This window comes from Papaver somniferum, chromosome 6, assembly GCF_003573695.1.
Source record: "Papaver somniferum cultivar HN1 chromosome 6, ASM357369v1, whole genome shotgun sequence".
Classification (NCBI taxonomy): domain Eukaryota; kingdom Viridiplantae; phylum Streptophyta; class Magnoliopsida; order Ranunculales; family Papaveraceae; genus Papaver; species Papaver somniferum.
In genome coordinates, this window is record NC_039363.1 from 58,486,796 (window position 1) to 58,506,552 (window position 19,757).

The 19,757-nt window shown below is 38.0% G+C and overlaps 3 protein-coding genes across 5 annotated transcripts; 1 reads left to right on the forward strand and 2 right to left on the reverse strand.

The window, feature by feature from the left end:
- Window positions 1-1,150: 1,150 nt before the first annotated feature.
- On the forward strand, window positions 1,151-3,734 carry LOC113287673 (probable ribosome biogenesis protein RLP24). The gene is made up of 5 exons (XM_026536490.1): window positions 1,151-1,289; window positions 2,230-2,342; window positions 2,783-2,896; window positions 3,007-3,143; window positions 3,282-3,734. The coding sequence occupies exons 2-5, from the start codon at window positions 2,262-2,264 to the stop codon at window positions 3,436-3,438; spliced, it is 489 nt and encodes a 162-aa protein (XP_026392275.1). The 5' UTR covers window positions 1,151-1,289; window positions 2,230-2,261; the 3' UTR covers window positions 3,439-3,734.
- A 9,208-nt stretch (window positions 3,735-12,942) lies between these two features.
- LOC113287674 (monooxygenase 2-like) lies at window positions 12,943-16,764 on the reverse strand. 3 transcript variants are annotated; one of them, XR_003330236.1, is made up of 5 exons: window positions 16,195-16,760; window positions 15,863-15,957; window positions 15,701-15,776; window positions 15,448-15,615; window positions 12,943-15,342 (listed from the first exon to the last, which is right to left on the reverse strand). XR_003330236.1 is itself a non-coding variant. In XM_026536492.1 (4 exons), exons 1-4 carry the CDS (start codon window positions 16,299-16,301, stop codon window positions 15,561-15,563), a joined length of 318 nt encoding a protein of 105 aa, XP_026392277.1. In that variant the 5' UTR covers window positions 16,302-16,764; the 3' UTR covers window positions 12,943-15,560. The 3 variants fall into 3 exon arrangements, 2 of the variants coding, with proteins under 2 accessions (XP_026392277.1, XP_026392276.1); XM_026536492.1 differs by having other exon boundaries at window positions 12,943-15,615; window positions 15,863-15,942; window positions 16,195-16,764; XM_026536491.1 differs by having other exon boundaries at window positions 12,943-15,615; window positions 16,195-16,759.
- A 486-nt stretch (window positions 16,765-17,250) lies between these two features.
- LOC113290831 (monooxygenase 2) lies at window positions 17,251-19,122 on the reverse strand. Its single transcript, XM_026540424.1, has 6 exons — window positions 19,023-19,122; window positions 18,728-18,874; window positions 18,580-18,639; window positions 18,300-18,474; window positions 17,962-18,199; window positions 17,251-17,816 (listed from the first exon to the last, which is right to left on the reverse strand). The coding sequence occupies exons 1-6, from the start codon at window positions 19,103-19,105 to the stop codon at window positions 17,251-17,253; spliced, it is 1,269 nt and encodes a 422-aa protein (XP_026396209.1). The 5' UTR covers window positions 19,106-19,122.
- Between the last annotated feature and the right edge of the window lie 635 nt (window positions 19,123-19,757).

Consider the following 19,757-nt stretch of genomic DNA (forward strand, 5'->3'; position numbering starts at 1 on the left):
GTTTCAGGTGATTTTAGCTTTGTAGCCGGCATAGTATTCATACTAAAATCATTGTCGTAGCTTGATACCGGCATTGCCTTCATTATAAATTCAATGTCGTAAACGGGTACCGACATTGTATTCATACTAATTTCAATGCCAGCATTGACTGTAACTCAACTGCAGTGATGGAGGCACATAGAGACAAATGGGGTCTCAAGCCCCCACTTGTTTTTCAACCTCAACGTAAAATCAGTTAGGTTTTTAGAAATTTTGCTCTACTATGGGGGAAAATGTGATCGAATTATGAACATTTTTGTTCGTTAGGGGTTCAAATACATAAAGATTTGATAGGAATTTTCGTATGACCCCTTTCATAATTTTGTTTGGCTCCGTCACTGCTCAACTGTTTGAGTTAGAGGTTCGCGCTTCTAACCTAAACCCAATGGCTTAAATCGGTGGAAACACTTATAGAACTGTTCAGAATCACTTACCTTCTCATAGAAGTCATTTTTTCTTCGAGAGTTTGATTGTCCGAGTTCTATTCTTCTTCTTGAAGAGCAACCCGATTGATTCTTTCTTCTTGTTTTTGTTGAGCAATTGATTTTGATTTTGATTGCGGATTGCGGATTGGGATTGGGTTTCTTTCATGGAGGCATGGTTATAGATAGATTCGGGTAATCGACGAAGACATTTTTGAATCGACGATGAAGAACGATGAAGATTTTTTATTTTTTTTCAAAACCCTAACCTAAGAAGAGTGCGAGAACTGAATGGGGATACTGATTTTGGTTTTTGATTTTGATTCCAAGTTTTTTGCTTTGTGGGAAGGATAATATGGTCTTTTCATAATGTTTTTAATTAACCAAAAGGTATTTTAGTATTTCCGCTCACAAAAAATATCCTTAGCAGATACTATTGGTTGGAGAAAGTAATTTATATCTCCAATTAGTTTAAGTATCCCCAATCGCGCGCGGAAACCCTTCGTACACCCTTCAAAATGGAGAGATAGAAGAAAGAAATCAAACAGTTGAGCCGATGGAGATTGGAACTGGGGGTTTGAGTCCTCAATTCCAATCGGGAAATGATAAGGGCACCGCATCTTGTGCACTACACGCTATACAAGATAATAAGCCCAGGTTCAGGCGGGCCCAACAACTAAATTGTACCACTATTTAGTTAGTTACTCTTGTTTTCTCGTTCTCTCTCTTTCCATCCAAAACCCTAGTAGGGTTTCGCTCCTTTGAAAGACGTCGGCTTCATAGAAGAGAGACTCTTGTCTGATTTTCAGAGGAACGTAACTAAAGAAGGTGAGTCTGATTTTTTAGCTGCTGCTTAAGATTTTTTGGGTGTTTCTGAAATGATTTGTTGAACTATTAGCGTTGTTATTTCGTCGTTATTGCCGTTTGTGAATCCTAGTTTGATACTTCTCTGAGTGGTGATTCCAAGTTTGTTCATTCATTTAGGTTTGCTGTTAGCGTCTTCTTCTCCTCAACCTTATCAATTGATTTCTAATTTTATTTTGTCCTCTTTTTGTAAAACTGTGTATTATGAAATTTATGTTTAAGTAGTAACCTGTGGCTGCAACAGAAATTAATTTTGAGGTCTACATCGATTGGTTTTTTTCTATTGTTATTAGTCTCGTTTTCCATTTTGATTTTTTTTCTTTCATCTTTGCTCTTCTATGTATGTCATTCCTTTTGATTTCTTAAGTTTGTGTAGGATAATATACACAGTTGTTAGAATTTTTTTAAGGAAAACTTAGTTTCTGGAAAATTCTGCTAGGCTAAGATTTGGTCTCTGTCATATAAATATTCATCCATGTGCTTGTAAAATACATCCAGACATGATTCTTTTTGATGTTACTGATGAATTGAAATACCAAAAGCTTGAAGCTTAATTGTTTTTTTCATCTGAAATATTGGTAAGTAATGGTAATACGAAATCATGCCAATAGTCTATATAGGTTTATGAATTCAGATGCAATGATACTTATAATTATTATCCTAAGAAAGGCCAGTCGAATATTATCCCTCGTTCTAGGTTTTGTTTACTGGTTCAGTGTACCGTGTAATTAGAGGCTCATCGTTTGGGTTTATATTATAGACACAACTCAGGATTTGGCAACTGGTTTGGTCTTTCTTTCTCAATTGATTTAGATTTCAATTTGCTTTTATTGAACGGAGTTTTAAATTTTTTCCATGTATATTTTCTCGTAGTTATCCCCTGTTGATACTTGTTCACTTGCAGAATATCAGCTTTCCTGTTGAAAGGCCAACACAATGAGATTGGAGAAGTGCTGGTTTTGTTCCTCTACTATCTATCCAGGCCATGGTATCCAGTTTGTACGCAATGATGCTACGGTAGAGTTTCTCTCTTTCCTTTTCCCATTTTCCTTCGGGCTCCAACTTTTAACCTTCTTATAGTGAAAACTCTAAATATAATGTTGGGATATTTTCTTATTATTTTATCTCACTGATATTACCCATAACCCTGAATAGTCTTATGCCATGAATCTCCCCTTGTTCAACTACATGCTAGTTTACTGGGTAACATTGATTTATCAAATCGCTTTTCTTTTGTTTGATCTCTGTGTTGGTTGGTTTTGCGGGAAATGTAGTGATGTCCTATCTTCATTGATGAATAGAGTTAAAAAAAAATCAGTTAAGTTAATTAAAATTTTCTGATTAATTTGCTCCGTCTTCCCAAAAGACCTGCCCTCCAAAATTTTAAAGGTGTTCAATTAGCTCATGTTTCCTTTGATCATAGTGGGTCAGATTGCTGACAAACATTCCATGGGCAGATATTTCGATTTTGCAGATCCAAATGCCACAAGAATTTCAAGATGAAGAGGAACCCTCGAAAGGTAAAATGGACCAAGGCATATAGACGTTTGCATGGCAAGGATATGACAAAGGTGAATATAGCTTTCCTTACCACTTTGTTCTTCCTCAGCACCCTGTATACAAGATGCCGACTGACAGAGCAGTTAGTAATATTTTTGGATTTTGTTTTTTTTTCTACTAGGATTCCACCTTTGAATTTGAAAGGAAGAGGAACAGGCCTGAGAGATATGACAGGAATACTACGGAGGAAACTCTCAAGGCTATAAAGAAGATCAGTAAAATCAGAGTGGAGAGGGAGGCTGCTCACCATAAAGACAGGTTCATTTTCTGACTACTCTTAGCTTATGGGTTAAAGTCTAAAGAGTCGCTGTTCTAACCTTCTATCAGCAAAACAGTCTTTCCTTGTTGATTAATTTACAATTATTAACACTCTTAACTTGCCACCATATTTGACAGGATGAAGGGTAAGAAATCTAAGGACTACAAAGAGGCAAAGAAGGAGATAGAACAGCATCCAGGATTGCTTGATGTGAAGGTACCCCAACCTCTTTCAAAGGTTAAAGTTCCAGTTTCTCAATCACAAAAAGACCAGATTCATGCCATGGAAGAATGATAAACTTCAGCTGTCCACTCCTGGTTGTGTGACCATCAATCTAATTGTCTTCTGATGTAAAGTTTCATGGTTCAAACTCCATATGGCGGATAGTTCAGAAATATCAAACATTTATGTGATGCAAGAGATTTTGTTTGTACTTTTGGCATTTGGATCGTATAATATTATTGTCTCTTTTGCTCGTAAATTTTCAGTTTTTATTCGAAGATTCTATTTGTCATTTATGATTTTCAATCAACATTCATGGAGCAAAAAAACAATGGATGACTAAGTTCTATAAGTTTTGTTTCATTCAAGTGTCGAGTTTCCCGCATGGGACAAGAATTTGTCTCTAATAAATTTGATGAACATTCCGCTACCCTGTTGTAAAACGCCAACAATGTAAGATGTACTGGCAAGTTCAAAGCTTCTCCATCTTCTCTCTTTAGCATACTTGGCTAAACCTGTGTTGATATTATTATATTCTGCTGTCTCATCTGTTGCTTTTAGCAACAAGGCTTGACTGAGGCATCTAGCCAGAACAACACCATCTTCTAGTGCGGCATTTGCACCTTGACCTATGTCTGGTGTCATAGGATGGAGAGCATCTCCAGCTACGCAAACATTTGCTTTGCTGATGCTGCCGAATAAAATATTTATCTAAACCTTAATGGTGAGATGACAATGCTTTTCGGGTCAGTCTTTTCGATTATATCTATCACTTCTTTTGGCGCTTCACCAAGCTTCTTCACCAGATACTGTTTCGTATTGTTAGAGTCTGCTTCCTCTGTTTCAATCCAGGAAAGAAAATCTCAGAGCAAAAATATCATTCTGATCGCTGTCGTATGCGTCAAAAAATAAATTACACTTTCTTACTACTCAAAAAATAAATATAGCAAGGGCAAGAAAGGATCGTTCCCACAAAGAGGTCTTAGGTTGTCAATATATTTCGATTTCCTATAAATACCAATGGGGGTTTTCTGTTTTTTTATATACTAAAATAAAATAAAAACAAACAAAGAAATAAACAAGCAAATCAAATGGAGCAGATATTGGTTAATGATTCATCTTCATTCACAAACATGCTTTTTAACAATAACTAGAATTGATATTTAATCTCTCTTTTATCAAAGGCCCTAAGATACCTTGATCGCAAGTATATCCCGCAAATCTCCTCTTGTCATCAACAAACACATTAAAAGATGCGAATATGAATTCTATCTTAGAGAACAACCTAACGTGTAAAAGCACTAATCAAATTTAATTCCCTAGATGCATTAAGTTCTATGAAATCAGACCAATCAAAGCAATCGAACGTGTAAAAGCACTAATCCAATTTAACAAAGGTTATGACTCACTTGTGACTACTAGGATGTATCACTATAATCAATAATCACAATTATGCTACTTGTAATTAGGAATCTTTCACTTTTGCGTATAATAAATCCTAATCTAGCAATAAAGATGAAAACAAACTCGATTGATTCTAGACTCAACCAAACAAACATTCAAATCATGTAACAATATTAATGGTGAATCATAAACGATAATATGGAGACAAAACTAATTCATTGCATAAAAATGCATATTTGGAAATCCAACTTATTCCTTAAACCAATGATAAAATTAAGTACTCATGTTAAAGGAGTTCATCACAGGAATGAAAAGAAGTTTCATGTTTTTAAACCCCAGAACAAAAATAGAGAAAAAGATATATTCTATAGATCTAATGAGAAGACTTTTCTCTTTTATAGGTGTCCAAGTAGTAAAAATCCCGTGGCGTGCACACAAACTCCTCCAATCGGTTGCCAAAACTTAACCAAGTCTGGCCGTGAGGTTAAGCCCACAAGTGAAGCCCGGGCAAAACAAGTCAATCAGCTCACCTGAATCGGCGGGTTAACTCTCCTGAACCGGAACCCAGCCGAGTTATGGCTGTTTTTGTGTAGTTTCCTGACCAAAATTCATTCTTCACCCCTGCACACTCTACCTGCAGTTCAGTTCCATCACCAACATCTTCTCCATCCATGAAATGAACAACAACCCTTGTAATCTTCGTCTGCAAGAACAACACATTCTGTGACATATCAATTCCATCTGCACCACTCCATCTCAAGCTCAGTTTCACTTCCAACAGCCCTGCAGTTCTTACATTCCTTAAAGATAAGCCTAACAAACATCTATCATTTCAGGTTTTGATTTGACAGACCACTGCAACACCATTCCATTGTCTGCCTCATAACTCTCCATCCACAACAATCATTGGCAGCATCAACCAACTCCAGTCCCATTGTTTATGCAATTGCATAACTGCAACAACACCATCACTTCCTAGCCATTCTCCCAGTCTCAGTACTACCAACTCCATTTCCTGCAAAGTTCCTAGCATGCATCTAAGTTTATTTTATAGCTCCAATCACCACCAGTACACAGCCTCAGTTTTGTAAACCACAGTCCCGTTTCCATCGACTCGAGCTCAGCTTAAAATCTCACCAGGACAGCATTACCATTATCTGCATCTCCCTGTCTTGCTTTCTATTCTTCACTGCATCAGTTGTAACTTCAACAGCTCCATTAACATCTCGTACTTGACTTGTTTACTCATAATTCCAGCTGCAAAGTAACAACACCACTATCTTGTAGCAACTTCATAACCTGCATTATCCCTGCACCAGTTCCGATAGCAGCTACTCATTTTGAACCTGACTGCAACCCATCTGGTTTCAACAGCAACACCTCTTGCTTATGCTATTGCTCCTCAACTGAAATCACACCACCAGTACTCCATAGTATCTCCAATTCCTTATCTGCACCACCACATCACCAGTAGCAGCACCACTGCATCTTCACAAGCACCAGTTCATTTCCTCATCTCCCTGAGTTCATCCACAAGAGCCATTCCCTCTCAGATCACAGCCAATGCCATATTCTGCAGCTCTAGCTCCTCCCGGCTCAACTGAACAGCAGCCACATCTACTGATTCCGGCATTTCAACAGCACCATAGCTGCACCTTGAACATCAGCACCTTATGATCATCCGCATCATTTCTCGCTTCCTGCAATTCAGCTCCCCATAGCTCGGCCATCTTGTCCTCCGACAGCTCCACCACTGCAATACATATTTATCTGCCCATGGCCAGCATTGCTTTCTGCCAATTCATTCATGACAGGAAACAATCATCAGCTCTCTTTCCCTGCATTGCATTTCTGGTTCTCTACTGCATACAGCTCAACTCAAACAACAGCTCCAGAATCACTGCCTGCTTCAAATCTCATTTGCATATACCCTGTCCTAAACATTCATCTAAATATATCCAACCTGCACATCCACTTATTTCTCTGCCATTTCTGTTGCTTCAATAGCTCAAACCACTTGCATCCATTCATACAACCACTCAAGCCATAGTTTCACTCCTGCAGTCCCATTATCTCTAGCCAACATCATAACCTTCACCAGCAATACCTACCAGACTTCAGCCAAATAAAGACTGAACTTGTACAGTACCACCATATGCATTAGCAGCTTCTTGTTCGCCTGCCATCTGAGCGGAAACATTAACTCACCTGCACTGCGAAAACTCCAATCATCCATAACTACACAGCTCCCACAGTACCCATTAGCTCTATAGCATCAGTTCCACCAGTCTTCAACTGCTCCACCAGTACTGCCTCCATCATCTTTTATCACCACTGCCTTGTTCCTCTCAGCTTTCCCTGTAATCTTCACTACAAAACCCTTTGTAAACATCCACCAATTGTTGCACTAGCTATCACTTCATCTCAGAAACATCAGACTCTTGAATTCTTCCTGTTGCTTTCAAAATCAGAGCAAACCCCCTTCAATCTCAAGTCAGTACCATCATTGAAAACATCAGCTTCTTCATCTTCTCTGTACTCAGCAACATCGATTCACATAAACCCCCTAATTGCTCAACTGGATCTTCCCCTTTCATCGTCTTCAACAGAATCCATCAGCTCTTCTCGATCTCAATGTCTTTTATACACAGATTGAAACTTAAGCCATTCTTTGCCATGTCTCGATCCAGACTCAACTGTTACTGCTCGTTCTTCAATTTCAGAAACAAATCAAAACCCTATCTGCAGTTCTCAATTTCAAATTACAACCTAATTCCTTCCTTGTTTCTGAGATTCAGTTCAAAGACCCGTTTGATTTTACCCTAATACGAATCCGTATAGCTCATTTCACTGTGAACCTCATCAATCTCTCGATCTCCATTTCCATCTGAATTCTAATGGAGCTGCCATTTCTTTTCTCTCTGAGTTGGGGAATGATCATTCTCTCAATTCCAGGTGTTGGGTAATAGCCAAAACTTCTATAGGCACCCAGCATATCAATATGGTCCATCCAGTACTCTTCTTGTTCTGTCCATTATGCGAAACTGAGAATTCATTATTCAGCTCCTCCTTGCCCAACCTAGCCTGCTCCAAATATCACTCGTCAGTGAATTGAGCCTTTTGCTTTCACGCTCCAAATGGACGTTTTCTCCTTCTCTTGCGCATAATGACTCCATTGCACCTAATACACTCAAAAGCAAACATAAGATATATAATTTACATGAAAACTCGCAAAGAAAGCATAAACAATAGATAATAATTAAGGTGTTTACAACACCTATCAAATTCCCCCACACTTAGACTTTGCTAGTTCTCGAACAAATCAAACAAAAAAATTCTAAAACATACATACAACTCCGTATTGCCGAGGATACTGTTACTCTTAGCATGAATAACAGGCCTTTGAACCCCTAGGTGTCCCTAGTGGACGAGTTATAGTCTCGTGAAGGTTTACAAGAGGTCTGCCTACAAAACCTATATTTTCAACTCCATCTACCTGTGATAAATCTCTGAACGAATCCAAAATGGCTATTAGAGGAGGTACCCTGATGCGAATCCAAATTAATATATATGTAAATTAAGCTCTACTCAGAAAGTTGAACAAACCACAATACTCGGAATCTGACTAACCACAATCACATATGAAAAGATTAAGAAGATGGATATAGAAGTAGATGTTTGCGAATGTTGACTAAGTGAACGGTGTTTCCCATATCTGTCTGAAGGTCACCGCCAAGATGAACCTATGAATCCTATTGGATTGAGATACTGGTCTGAATTCTAATATCAACAGCTGCATATACAAGGGAACCAGCGGTCGACAATCTTAATTCTAGATCAACTCAACTGGCATACAAGGGAACCAGAGTCGATTTTATTGAACAATAATAATACTTTTTTTTCTTTCTTTTCTTTTCTTTTCAATTTTTTTTCAAATCGACAACATGATTGGAGTTTTTTATTTTTTTGAATCCAAGCGCATGATTCTTGTCAGCAGATTACATGGTAATTCCCTTGGATCCTGCACTCCACGCTTGCTTAGGACGGAGACAGGGAGAACACACACATATTGCTATCCAAGTGTCAATCTTATTCCGTTTGGTCAATTGGTCGGTCTTTTTTTTTTTTTTTTGTAGTAACTCAATCACACTATTTCATCCTAGCAGCAATAACAATTCGATGTTAGTGACCCACCAAATCACATAGATATAACATAAAGTTTGCAAAAATAAAAACAGAAAGTGATATGGTGATATTCCGAGATATGGTAACAACTTTCATATTATTTCTAACACTTGAATAATTTGTCCCTTGTAGTTAATGGGTTCCTCAACTCCCGCAGCCAAGATGGTTCCATCCATTTAGATTGATAGTGTCATCCTAAAGGCACATATTTCTATGTTTCGGAGTGTATAAAGCATTTTTTTTAATCATAAAAGGGAAAAACTAACAAGGCTAAAAATCTATATGCGAAAACACTCCCCCACACTTAAACTTTACATTGTCCTCAATGTAAATTAAGTCATCCAAAGTAAAATTTAAGATGGGAAATTCATAACATGATATATATACACAATAAGAAAATAAAATGCATGATAAAAACTGATATTCCAACTCATAGCTATTTCTGAAAAATAGAGGATAAACACTAAACAAGCTATTTAGTTGGCATCTAATCCCAACTCAGCCAATATATATACCTCATCGTCAAGAAAAAATTCCATCTACTTAGAAAGGCTAGTGTTTATTCTAAATTGTTCAAAAATTTCTAAAAGTTGGAGTTTTGATATGCAAATATCCAAAATAAGAAAATAAAGATAAAAGACTTGAGAAATAAAAAGATAGAGATAGATACACAAAACCAGTGGGTTGCCTCCCATTTAGCGCTTGGTTTAAAGTCGTCAGCCCGACTTGCAAGACCGATTCCCCATACACCAATAACCTGAAAAGTTGAGGATCCTTCCATAGAACCTGTTTTGCAAACACTAGCTTCGCACACATATTAGTAATATAAAACAGAAACGAAGCTATTAACCGATAAAAGTTTCCCCCACACTTATTCTTGTCCACACTTGGAAGTGGATATAAAATATAGAATTCGGGAACTTTCATGGTTTCTTGTTCACAAACCTGCATAGCATGAGAATCAAATGTTTCCAATGGCGGATATCGAGAAACAAAGTCATTCAACAATGTTTTCGAAGCACATACATTCAAACCAATAAGAGATAAAGGAGAAGAAACAATATGCAAAGGGTTAGACAAACCTTGCACAATCTCTTGTATTACGGAATCCTCTTCATCCTTGAAAAACTCAAGTGAGTTATTCACCTCTTTTATATCATGGTCCTCTATCAAACCTTGCAACCATTCTTCGTCCGTTTCTGCCTTAACCAAAGTCTCGACATAAACATCGTCATTACAATCATTTGCAAGCTCAATTGGGTCTTCCACAATATTGGTCATATCGGTTTCATTCTCAACACACTATTCTTTGTTGTAAGGCACATACGCTACTGCGGGTTCAAGTATCTCCATAAGGAACTTTTTAAGAACACGCATTGCATCATCCTCAAGCTCTACCTTTTGAATAGGTTCTTGATCATTATTAAGATCAATGCTTGAGTAAGTTGCACTAGTGTCATCATATTCCTTTTCGTCTTCATCTTGATCGCAAAAAGACTCCATTGTACACTCCTCGGGGATGTCACCATAAATTGGTGCAAGCGTTGTACTTTCATAGTCATCGTCACTATCATAGTTGACATAAGATTGGCTACCACTTCCCAAAGATTGGTCTTTCGCAGAATTTTGCATGTCCTCTTTGTATTCTTCAATGCCTTGTCTTAAAATGGAAACATCTTTTTGAAGCTCTTGGAGTGATCCATCCAAATTTTGAAAATAGTGTTCCATTTGTTGGTAAAGCTCGTTCGATAAGGAAAAAGTAGAATCACTTACTTCAGTATTGGTAGGCCAATTATCTTCCCTTTGAATGGGTGAATGATCATAACTACGATCACAAATTGGGCAAAACATACTATTAGCATATTCGGTCGACGAAATTGGTTCCATGCTTGGTTGTCTACAAACTGACTCCATGCCCAACATAAATTGTTGCATCTCATCTACCAAACTCGAAGAAATATGAATAGGAGTACAACTAGTCTCCCCTCCTTGTGGTTGCTCACTTACATACCTACCATAAGAAGGTTGATATGTATGAGAATAACTCAAAGGGCACATAGAATATTGACTATAACCAAATGATTGGTTTTGATTGTATTCCCCATAAGGGTGATAGTTGTCATAATGTTGTTGAGGTTGATAACCGTACCCATTGTTCCAATATGCTCCGTCCATAGAAATTGGTACCTGAAACAAGAGTTCTCAAAACTATGTCAAAATCATATAATAAGAAAACAAAAAGAAGAAACAAAACTAAAAACAAAAATAAGAAACCAAAAACAAGTGACAATCGGTGCCTCCCCGAGTTCGATTCCCGGCAGCGGCGCCAAAATTTGATCGTTGTCGTATGCGTGAAAATAAATTACGCTTTCTTACTACTCAAAAATAAATATAGCAAGGGCAAGAAAGGATCGTTCCCACAAGAGGTCTAGGTTGTCAATATGTTTCGGTTTCCTATAAATACCAATGGGGGGTTTTCTGATTTTTATATACTAAAATAAAATAAAAACAAACAAAGAAATAAACAAGCAAATCAAATAGAGCAGATATTGGTTAAGGATTCATCTTCATTCACAAACATGCTTTTTAACAATAACTAGAATTGATATTTAATCTCTCTTTTATCAAAGGCCCTAAGATACCTTGATCGCAAGTATATCCCGCAAATCTCCTCTTGTCATCAACAAACACATTAAAAGATGCGAATATGAATTCTATCTTAGAGAACAACCTAACGTGTAAAGCACTAATCAAATTTAATTCCCTAGATGCATTAAGTTCTATGAAATCAGACCAATCAAAGCAATCGAACGTGTAAAAGCACTAATCCGATTTAACAAAGGTTATGACTCACTTGTGACTATAGGATGTATCACTACAAGCAATAATCACAATGCTACTTGTAATAGGAATCTATCACTTTTGCGTATAATAAATCCTAATCTAGCAATAGAGATGAAAACAAACTCGATTGATTCTAGATCAACCAAACAAACATTCAAATCATGTAACAATATTAATGGTGAATCATAAACGATAATATGGAGACAAAACTAATTCATTGCATAAAAATCCATATTTGGAAATCCAACTTATTCCTTAAACCAATGATAAAATTAAGTACTCATGTTAAAGAGTTCACACAAGAATGAAAAAAGTTTCATGTTTCTAAACCTAGAACAAAAATAGAAAAAATATATATTCTATAGATCTAATGAGAAGACTTTTCTCTTTTATAGGTGTCCAAGTAGTAAAAATCCCGTGCACACAAACTCCTCCAATCGGTTGCCAAAACTTAACCAAGTCTGGCCGTGAGGTTAAGCCCACAAGTGAAGCCCGGGCAAAACAAGTCCATCAGCTCACCTGAATCGGCGGGTTAACTCGCCTGAACCGGAACCCAGCCGAGTTATGGCTGTTTTTGTGTAGTTTCCTGACCAAAATTCATTCTTCACCCCTGCACACTCTACCCGCAGTTCAGTTCCATCACCAACATCTTCTCCATCCATGAAATGAACAACAACCCTTGTAATCTTCGTCTGCAAGAACAACACATTCTGCGAATATCAATTCCATCTGCACCACCCATCTCAAGCTCAGTTTCACTTCCAACAGCCCTGCAGTTCTTACATTCCTTAAAGATAAGCCTAACAAACATCTATCATTTCAGGTTTTGATTTGACAGACCACTGCAACACCATTCCATTGTCTGCCTCATAACTCTCCATCCACAACAATCGTTGGCAGCATCAACCAACTCCAGTCCCATTGTTTATGCAATTGCATAACTGCAACAACACCATCACTGCCTAGCCATTCTCCCAGTCTCAGTACTACCAACTCCATTTTGCAAAGTTCCTAGCATGCATCTAAGTTATTTTGTACTCCAATCACCACCAGTACACAGCCTCAGTTTTGTAAACCACAGTCCCGTTTCCATCGATCGAGCTCAGCTTAAAATCTCACCAGGACAGCATTACCATTATCTCTCCCTGTCTTGCTTTCTATTCTTCACTGCATCAGTTGTAACTTCAACAGCTCCATTAACATCTCGTACTTGACTTGTTTACTCATAATTCCAGCTGCAAAGTAACAACACCACTATCTTGTAGCAACTTCATAACCTGCATTATCCCTGCACCAGTTCCGATAGCAGCTACTCATTTTGAACCTGACTGCAACCCATCTGGTTTCAACAGCAACACCTCTTGCTTATGCTATTGCTCCTCAACTGAAATCACACCACCAGTACTCCATAGTATCTCCAATTCCTTATCTGCACCACCACATCACCAGTAGCAGCACCACTGCATCTTCACAAGCACCAGTTCATTTCCTCATCTCCCTGAGTTCATCCACAAGAGCCATTCCCTCTCAGATCACAGCCAATGCCATATTCTGCAGCTCTAGCTCCTCCCGGCTCAACTGAACAGCAGCCACATCTACTGATTCCGGCATTTCAACAGCACCATAGCTGCACCTTGAACATCAGCACCTTATGATCATCCGCATCATTTCTCGCTTCCTGCAATTCAGCTCCCCATAGCTCGGCCATCTTGTCCTCCGACAGCTCCACCACTGCAATACATATTATCTGCCCATGGCCAGCATTGCTTTCTGCCAATTCATTCATGACAGGAAACAATCATCAGCTCTCTTTCCCTGCATTGCATTTCTGGTTCTCTACTGCATACAGCTCAACTCAAACAACAGCTCCAGAATCACTGCCTGCTTCAAATCTCATTTGCATATACCCTGTCCTAAACATTCATCTAAATATATCCAACCTGCACATCCACTTATTTCTCTGCCATTTCTGTTGCTTCAATAGCTCAAACCACTTGCATCCATTCATACAACCACTCAAGCCATAGTTTCACTCCTGCAGTCCCATTATCTCTAGCCAACATCATAACCTTCACCAGCAATACCTACCAGACTTCAGCCAAATAAAGACTGAACTTGTACAGTACCACCATATGCATTAGCAGCTTCTTGTTCGCCTGCCATCTGAGCGGAAACATTAACTCACCTGCACTGCGAAAACTCCAATCATCCATAACTACACAGCTCCCACAGTACCCATTAGCTCTATAGCATCAGTTCCACCAGTCTTCAACTGCTCCACCAGTACTGCCTCCATCATCTTTTATCACCACTGCCTTGTTCCTCTCAGCTTTCCCTGTAATCTTCACTACAAAACCCTTTGTAAACATCCACCAATTGTTGCACTAGCTATCACTTCATCTCAGAAACATCAGACTCTTGAATTCTTCCTGTTGCTTTCAAAATCAGAGCAAACCCCCTTCAATCTCAAGTCAGTACCATCATTGAACAACATCAGCTTCTTCATCTTCTCTGTACTCAGCAACATCGATTCACATAAACCCCCTAATTGCTCAACTGGATCTTCCCCTTTCATCGTCTTCAACAGAATCCATCAGCTCTTCTCGATCTCAATGTCTTTTATACACAGATTGAAACTTAAGCCATTCTTTGCCATGTCTCGATCCAGACTCAACTGTTACTGCTCGTTCTTCAATTTCAGAAACAAATCAAAACCCTATCTGCAGTTCTCAATTTCAAATTACAACCTAATTCCTTCCTTGTTTCTGAGATTCAGTTCAAAGACCCGTTTGATTTTACCCTAATACGAATCCGTATAGCTCATTTCACTGTGAACCTCATCAATCTCTCGATCTCCATTTCCATCTGAATTCTAATGGAGCTGCCATTTCTTTTCTCTCTGAGTTGGGGAATGATCATTCTCTCAATTCCAGGTGTCGGTAATAGCCAAAACTTCTGTAGGCACCCAACATATCAATATGGACCATCCAGTACTCTTCTTGTTCTGTCCATTATGCGAAACTGAGAATTCATTATTCAGCTCCTCCTTGCCCAACCTAGCCTGCTCCAAATATCACTCGCCAGTGAATTGAGCTTTTTGCTTTCACGCTCTAAATGGACGTTTTCTCCTTCTCTTGCGCATAATGATTCAATTGCATCTAATACCCTCAAAAACAAACATAAGATATATAACTTACATAAAAACTCGTAAAGAAAGCATAAACAATAGACAATAATTAAGGTGCTTACAACACCTATCAATTTCTTAAACTGTCAGATTTTGGTACGATCAATCAATGGCTCACGAGGTAATATTGAGTGAGCATGTGTGAAAAACCAATATATTGTGTTTTGGTTGACTGGCTGGAAACCTGAGCGACAGCCATCACGAAAGAATTGCAAGAATGTGGGGCCAAAACAGTGACCCTCGTTCTCGCTGATAACAGCATGGCCCCGGATTGATGTCCGCCCAGCGAAAACTGGCTCTTGAAGTCCTAGCCATTTTGCTACCACTGAGTTCACTCCATCACACCCAATTAAGACCTAAAAAAATGGAATTCGGGGTTGGGTTACTAGTAGTGATTAAACGCATACATATCTTCACATGTATAAAGCGCGCACACACAGGAGTTGTCCTTATAATAATACCCTAGTCTTGATGACAGATCCGTCTGCTAGGTGAATCAGTTTAGCATACCCCTGTTCTTCAATTGACACAACCTTAGAACAAAATCTAATGGTGCCTTGTGGAAGTTCATTTGCTAGTGTTTGAGCAGTACTTTCCTCCCAACGCACCGAATTTCATGTTCTTGTGGTCTACATCACACATTCAACAAAAAAGATGGTAAAATTTCTGACTTGTGACATTCCTTTGGTGCCAAAGATCAAGAAGTTCACTCACGAATTTCCTTGAGGGTCTGTAAATGACGTGTGTGAGGTAGGAATTCCGGAAATTGTAGAAGTAGCCACTAGTCTGCCTATAATAGAATTGCTTTGATAATTAGTCACATTGAGAGGTGTCAGAAAATGAAACCCATACAAAACGCAAAGTCAACCCACACACCAAGATCATCCAAAGCCTTCCAAGCGTTAGTGAATGTTGTGAATGCAAACCCTGTTACCCTCAAATTCTCCAACACCAAACTTTTCAAACCGATTCTTAAAAATACAGCAACATACAAAACAAATTAGAATTCATGTTTGATATCATGGATTAACAAGAAGAGGAAAGAAACAAAAAAAAAAGTCAATCTTCATACAAAATTTTCAATTAGTAACACAACAGTGTTCTTAACTATAAGGAACTGTTTTTAGAATGAATTAAATCCCTTACGAAATGTAAAACATTGTGGTAAAACTGCTGTAATTTGGTTTTCTTTATATAATTATTATTACCTGTGTAGTCCTAAAGATGTTGCAAGCCCCGCGATTCCTGCGCCAACGATTACGGTATCTTCTTCTTCTATCATATTGTTGTTATTATTGATCATCTGATAATCCATTAAAAATTTCAAGTATGTTTTCTTTTCTTTTTCTCACTATGAAACAACAGAAATGCAATAAAGTGATAAAAGGGTAGAATAAATTGAAGAAAATTAAAGTTACACGTAACAGTTCTTAATTATGATCCTTCTTCTTCTTCAAAATACTTCTTTTAATCCAGGCATGATTAGTGCCTCTGATTCTTTCTCTTATTGCATCTTTTCCTTGAAATAATATTTTTTGTATGGGAGTGGATCCTTTGACTTAAATTCCAGACCACACCTCCGTGATAAGATATACAACATACAAGTGGATTAGGCAATGTCAAAATGTGTCAAGCTGATTTAAGCAAGTTGTATGTTGTCGGATGGGTTTGTTAATTCACCTTTTAGCGGTCGGAATCAATGCATTACGGTGCAAGATCAAAAACTTGTAGAATAAAAATCCTTTGCTACACCAAGAAAGAAGACCAGCCAAACCGTTATCTTATTCAAGTAAACCACAACATTCATTGCCCAAACACACACATATAACACTCGCACCAAGTACGATTCATATTAAAATGAAAAAGTTGAAACATTTCATTTGGCTGTTTCCTAAAATAAACACAAAATTGGTTTAAAAGACCAAAATCAATAATTCCTGGGTGAAAAAGACTTGTACATTTTGATACTGTTTAAATGGACAAAAATTAAAAAGATACTGTTCAAATGGACAAAAATATAAAAATAGCCAGGATGTAACCAGTTTCATCCTTCCCATTTTCAAATACTTTTTCTTATTTTTAATTTATATGAGGATGCATCCAGTTTCATCCTTGCTATTTTTTAAATTTAATCAAGATGAATCCAGTTTCATCCTTGCTATTTTTTTTCTGTCCATTTCACACATACTAATTTTTTACTCGTCCATTTGAACCATGTTTTAAATTTTTTTGGACAAATGATCCATTTTTCGTAAAATAAAAGCCTAGAGTTCCCCGCAGTCAAATTCTGTCCTCCTAAGCAGAACTCTAGTCAGGTAAGATGACAGAAAATTGTCCCTAACATAATTGATCAATCTTCCACTTCCTTGCTGTATGGAACCCATATAATAAGCAGTAGTAATGAGATCCAAGCTTCTCCATCTTCTTTCTCTCGCAAATTTACCCAACCCCTCCTCAACCCGATAATATAATTCTTCTTCTTCTCGGTCGCTGATGACTTCATCTTTGAATACTGATTTTGATGTTGGATTTCTGGACAATGATAAAAGCGCTTGCCCAAGGCACCTAGCGAGAATGATACCGTCCTCTAAAGCAGCACACGCTCCTTGACCGATATCGGGTGTCATCGGATGAAGAGCATCCCCAGCTACACACACGTTGTTTCTATAGATGTTTCCGAAGTAGACTTTCCAGGGCATTCTTGTTCTCAAGGGAGAGCTAATGATGCTTCCTAAGTTGGTCTTCTTCACGACATCTATCACTTCTTTAGGTGCTTTCTCTCCAAGATTGTCTAACACGTACTGCTTCAATTTCGATGGTTCCTCTTCCTCTACATGACCAACAACAATTGAATCAGAAAATAAACCTGTACAAGTATTTTTACAGATATGACATTCTCATACCGCTGGCTAAATGAGATTGGCAGCTTTAAAAGACCAATGTTCAGGTTAAGAGCCGCATTATTAGGAAGTTACCTGGTAGTGTGGCAGAGTTATACTGGAAAAACCAATGAACGGTCTTTTTGTTACAAGGAACAAACCCTGAGCGACAACCTTTCCCGAACAATTGCAAGAAGCTTGACCCGAAGTGGTGATCCTCACCCTCTTCGAACGAGGCAAGTCCTCGAATTGTTGCTCTTCCAATGAAGGTTGCCTCTTGAAGGCCTAGCCATTTCGCAACTACTGAATTCACCCCATCACATCCGATCAACACCTGCAAATCCAAATCCCAACACTTCAGTTTAGCCGTATCAAATGATTCGGTATCTTCTTTTAATATGTTAGATACAGACTGTACAAAATTAAGGAATAACCTTAGTCTTGATGACGGATCCATCTGCTAAATGAATTAACTTAGAGTGTCCATCTTCTTCAATTAATACGACCTTTGAGTTAAACCTAATGGTGCCATGAGGAAGTTCATTTGCCAAGGTTTCAAGCAACAGTTTTCTTCCTACAGAACGAACTTCATGTCTTCCTCCTCCAGTTCTGACCAAAAAAAAAAGAGAAGACAGCAATAGTTAAAGCAAATGCATCTTTGTTCCTAGTAAGACCGCAAACAGTGCACATATGCATACTCACGAATTCTCCTGCCCGTTTGTGAACAAGATTTCTGACGTAGGACGACCAGTTATTGTAGAGATTGCCACTAATCTGCAGTAAAATGAATCATCCCAGTACAGTTTAGCATTAGAACTTTCATATACAATGTCACTAATTTGTTGGCAGTAATTTATTTTACCCTTCAAGTAGTTCGTGTTGTTGTCTTAGTGCATCGGCAATTCCAAGGGCGTCAAGGGCCTTCCAACCATTAGCCCATGTTAAAAATGCAAATCCTGTCACCCTCAAACAATCCGACGTTTCCAAAACCAGACTTCCTAGTCCCAGCCTAGAATCAAAATTAGGAAAAGAAATATATATATATATATATATATATATATATATATATATATCAAAATTTACCGTGAAAATTGCTACAGACGCACTACTTATAAAAGCGTGACTAGTAGTTGATTTTCGATGCGACTCAGTGTTACCTGTGTAGTCCTAAGGATGTAGAGAGCCCTGCTATTCCAGCACCAACAATAACGATATCTGTACTTTCAACTCTGCCTTTCATGATGCTTTAATTAATGAGGATCTAATGAAGTATTAAAAATGTTAACTTCTCAAACTAGATATAAGTAAATAATGGTGCTGGAATTAACAATGATATGAGCTTAATGAAAAGAAGAGGATTGAGGAAGCAATATATGTACAGGAACGGGAAAGCCATCAACATCACACACATGCGCTGGTAATTTCGGATTTGTTTTCTATGAGCAGGTTATACCATCGGTATCAATATATAACTAGTTTGCGATATGTCATCAGCTAATAGTTTGTGATTAGATCAAGCATGCTCCGCGCTTGTAAATGATCGCCTATAAGGAGTTCATTGTTTTGTTTATTTCATTTTTCATGGAAGTTCATTAATCATTATACAGTTAGTCCTGCTACCCAGATTCATTGGTTTGTCAATTGTTGCGATTTAATAACAACCTCATGAAAAGTGCATTGGCATATAGTGACTAACTTAACCCAGCTGTATTGCTTCGTGCCGAAGTCGAAAAAGATGCTTAATTAGTATTTTTTACTCATTTACGAATTTAAGATGACTTCTATAATGGACCATTTTTGCTCACAGGCGGGGATCACAAAAACTAGATGATCGCTGCCACGGTGGGACGGCCGACCGAAGAAATCGACACGAAAGTATCAATTTTCCTGAT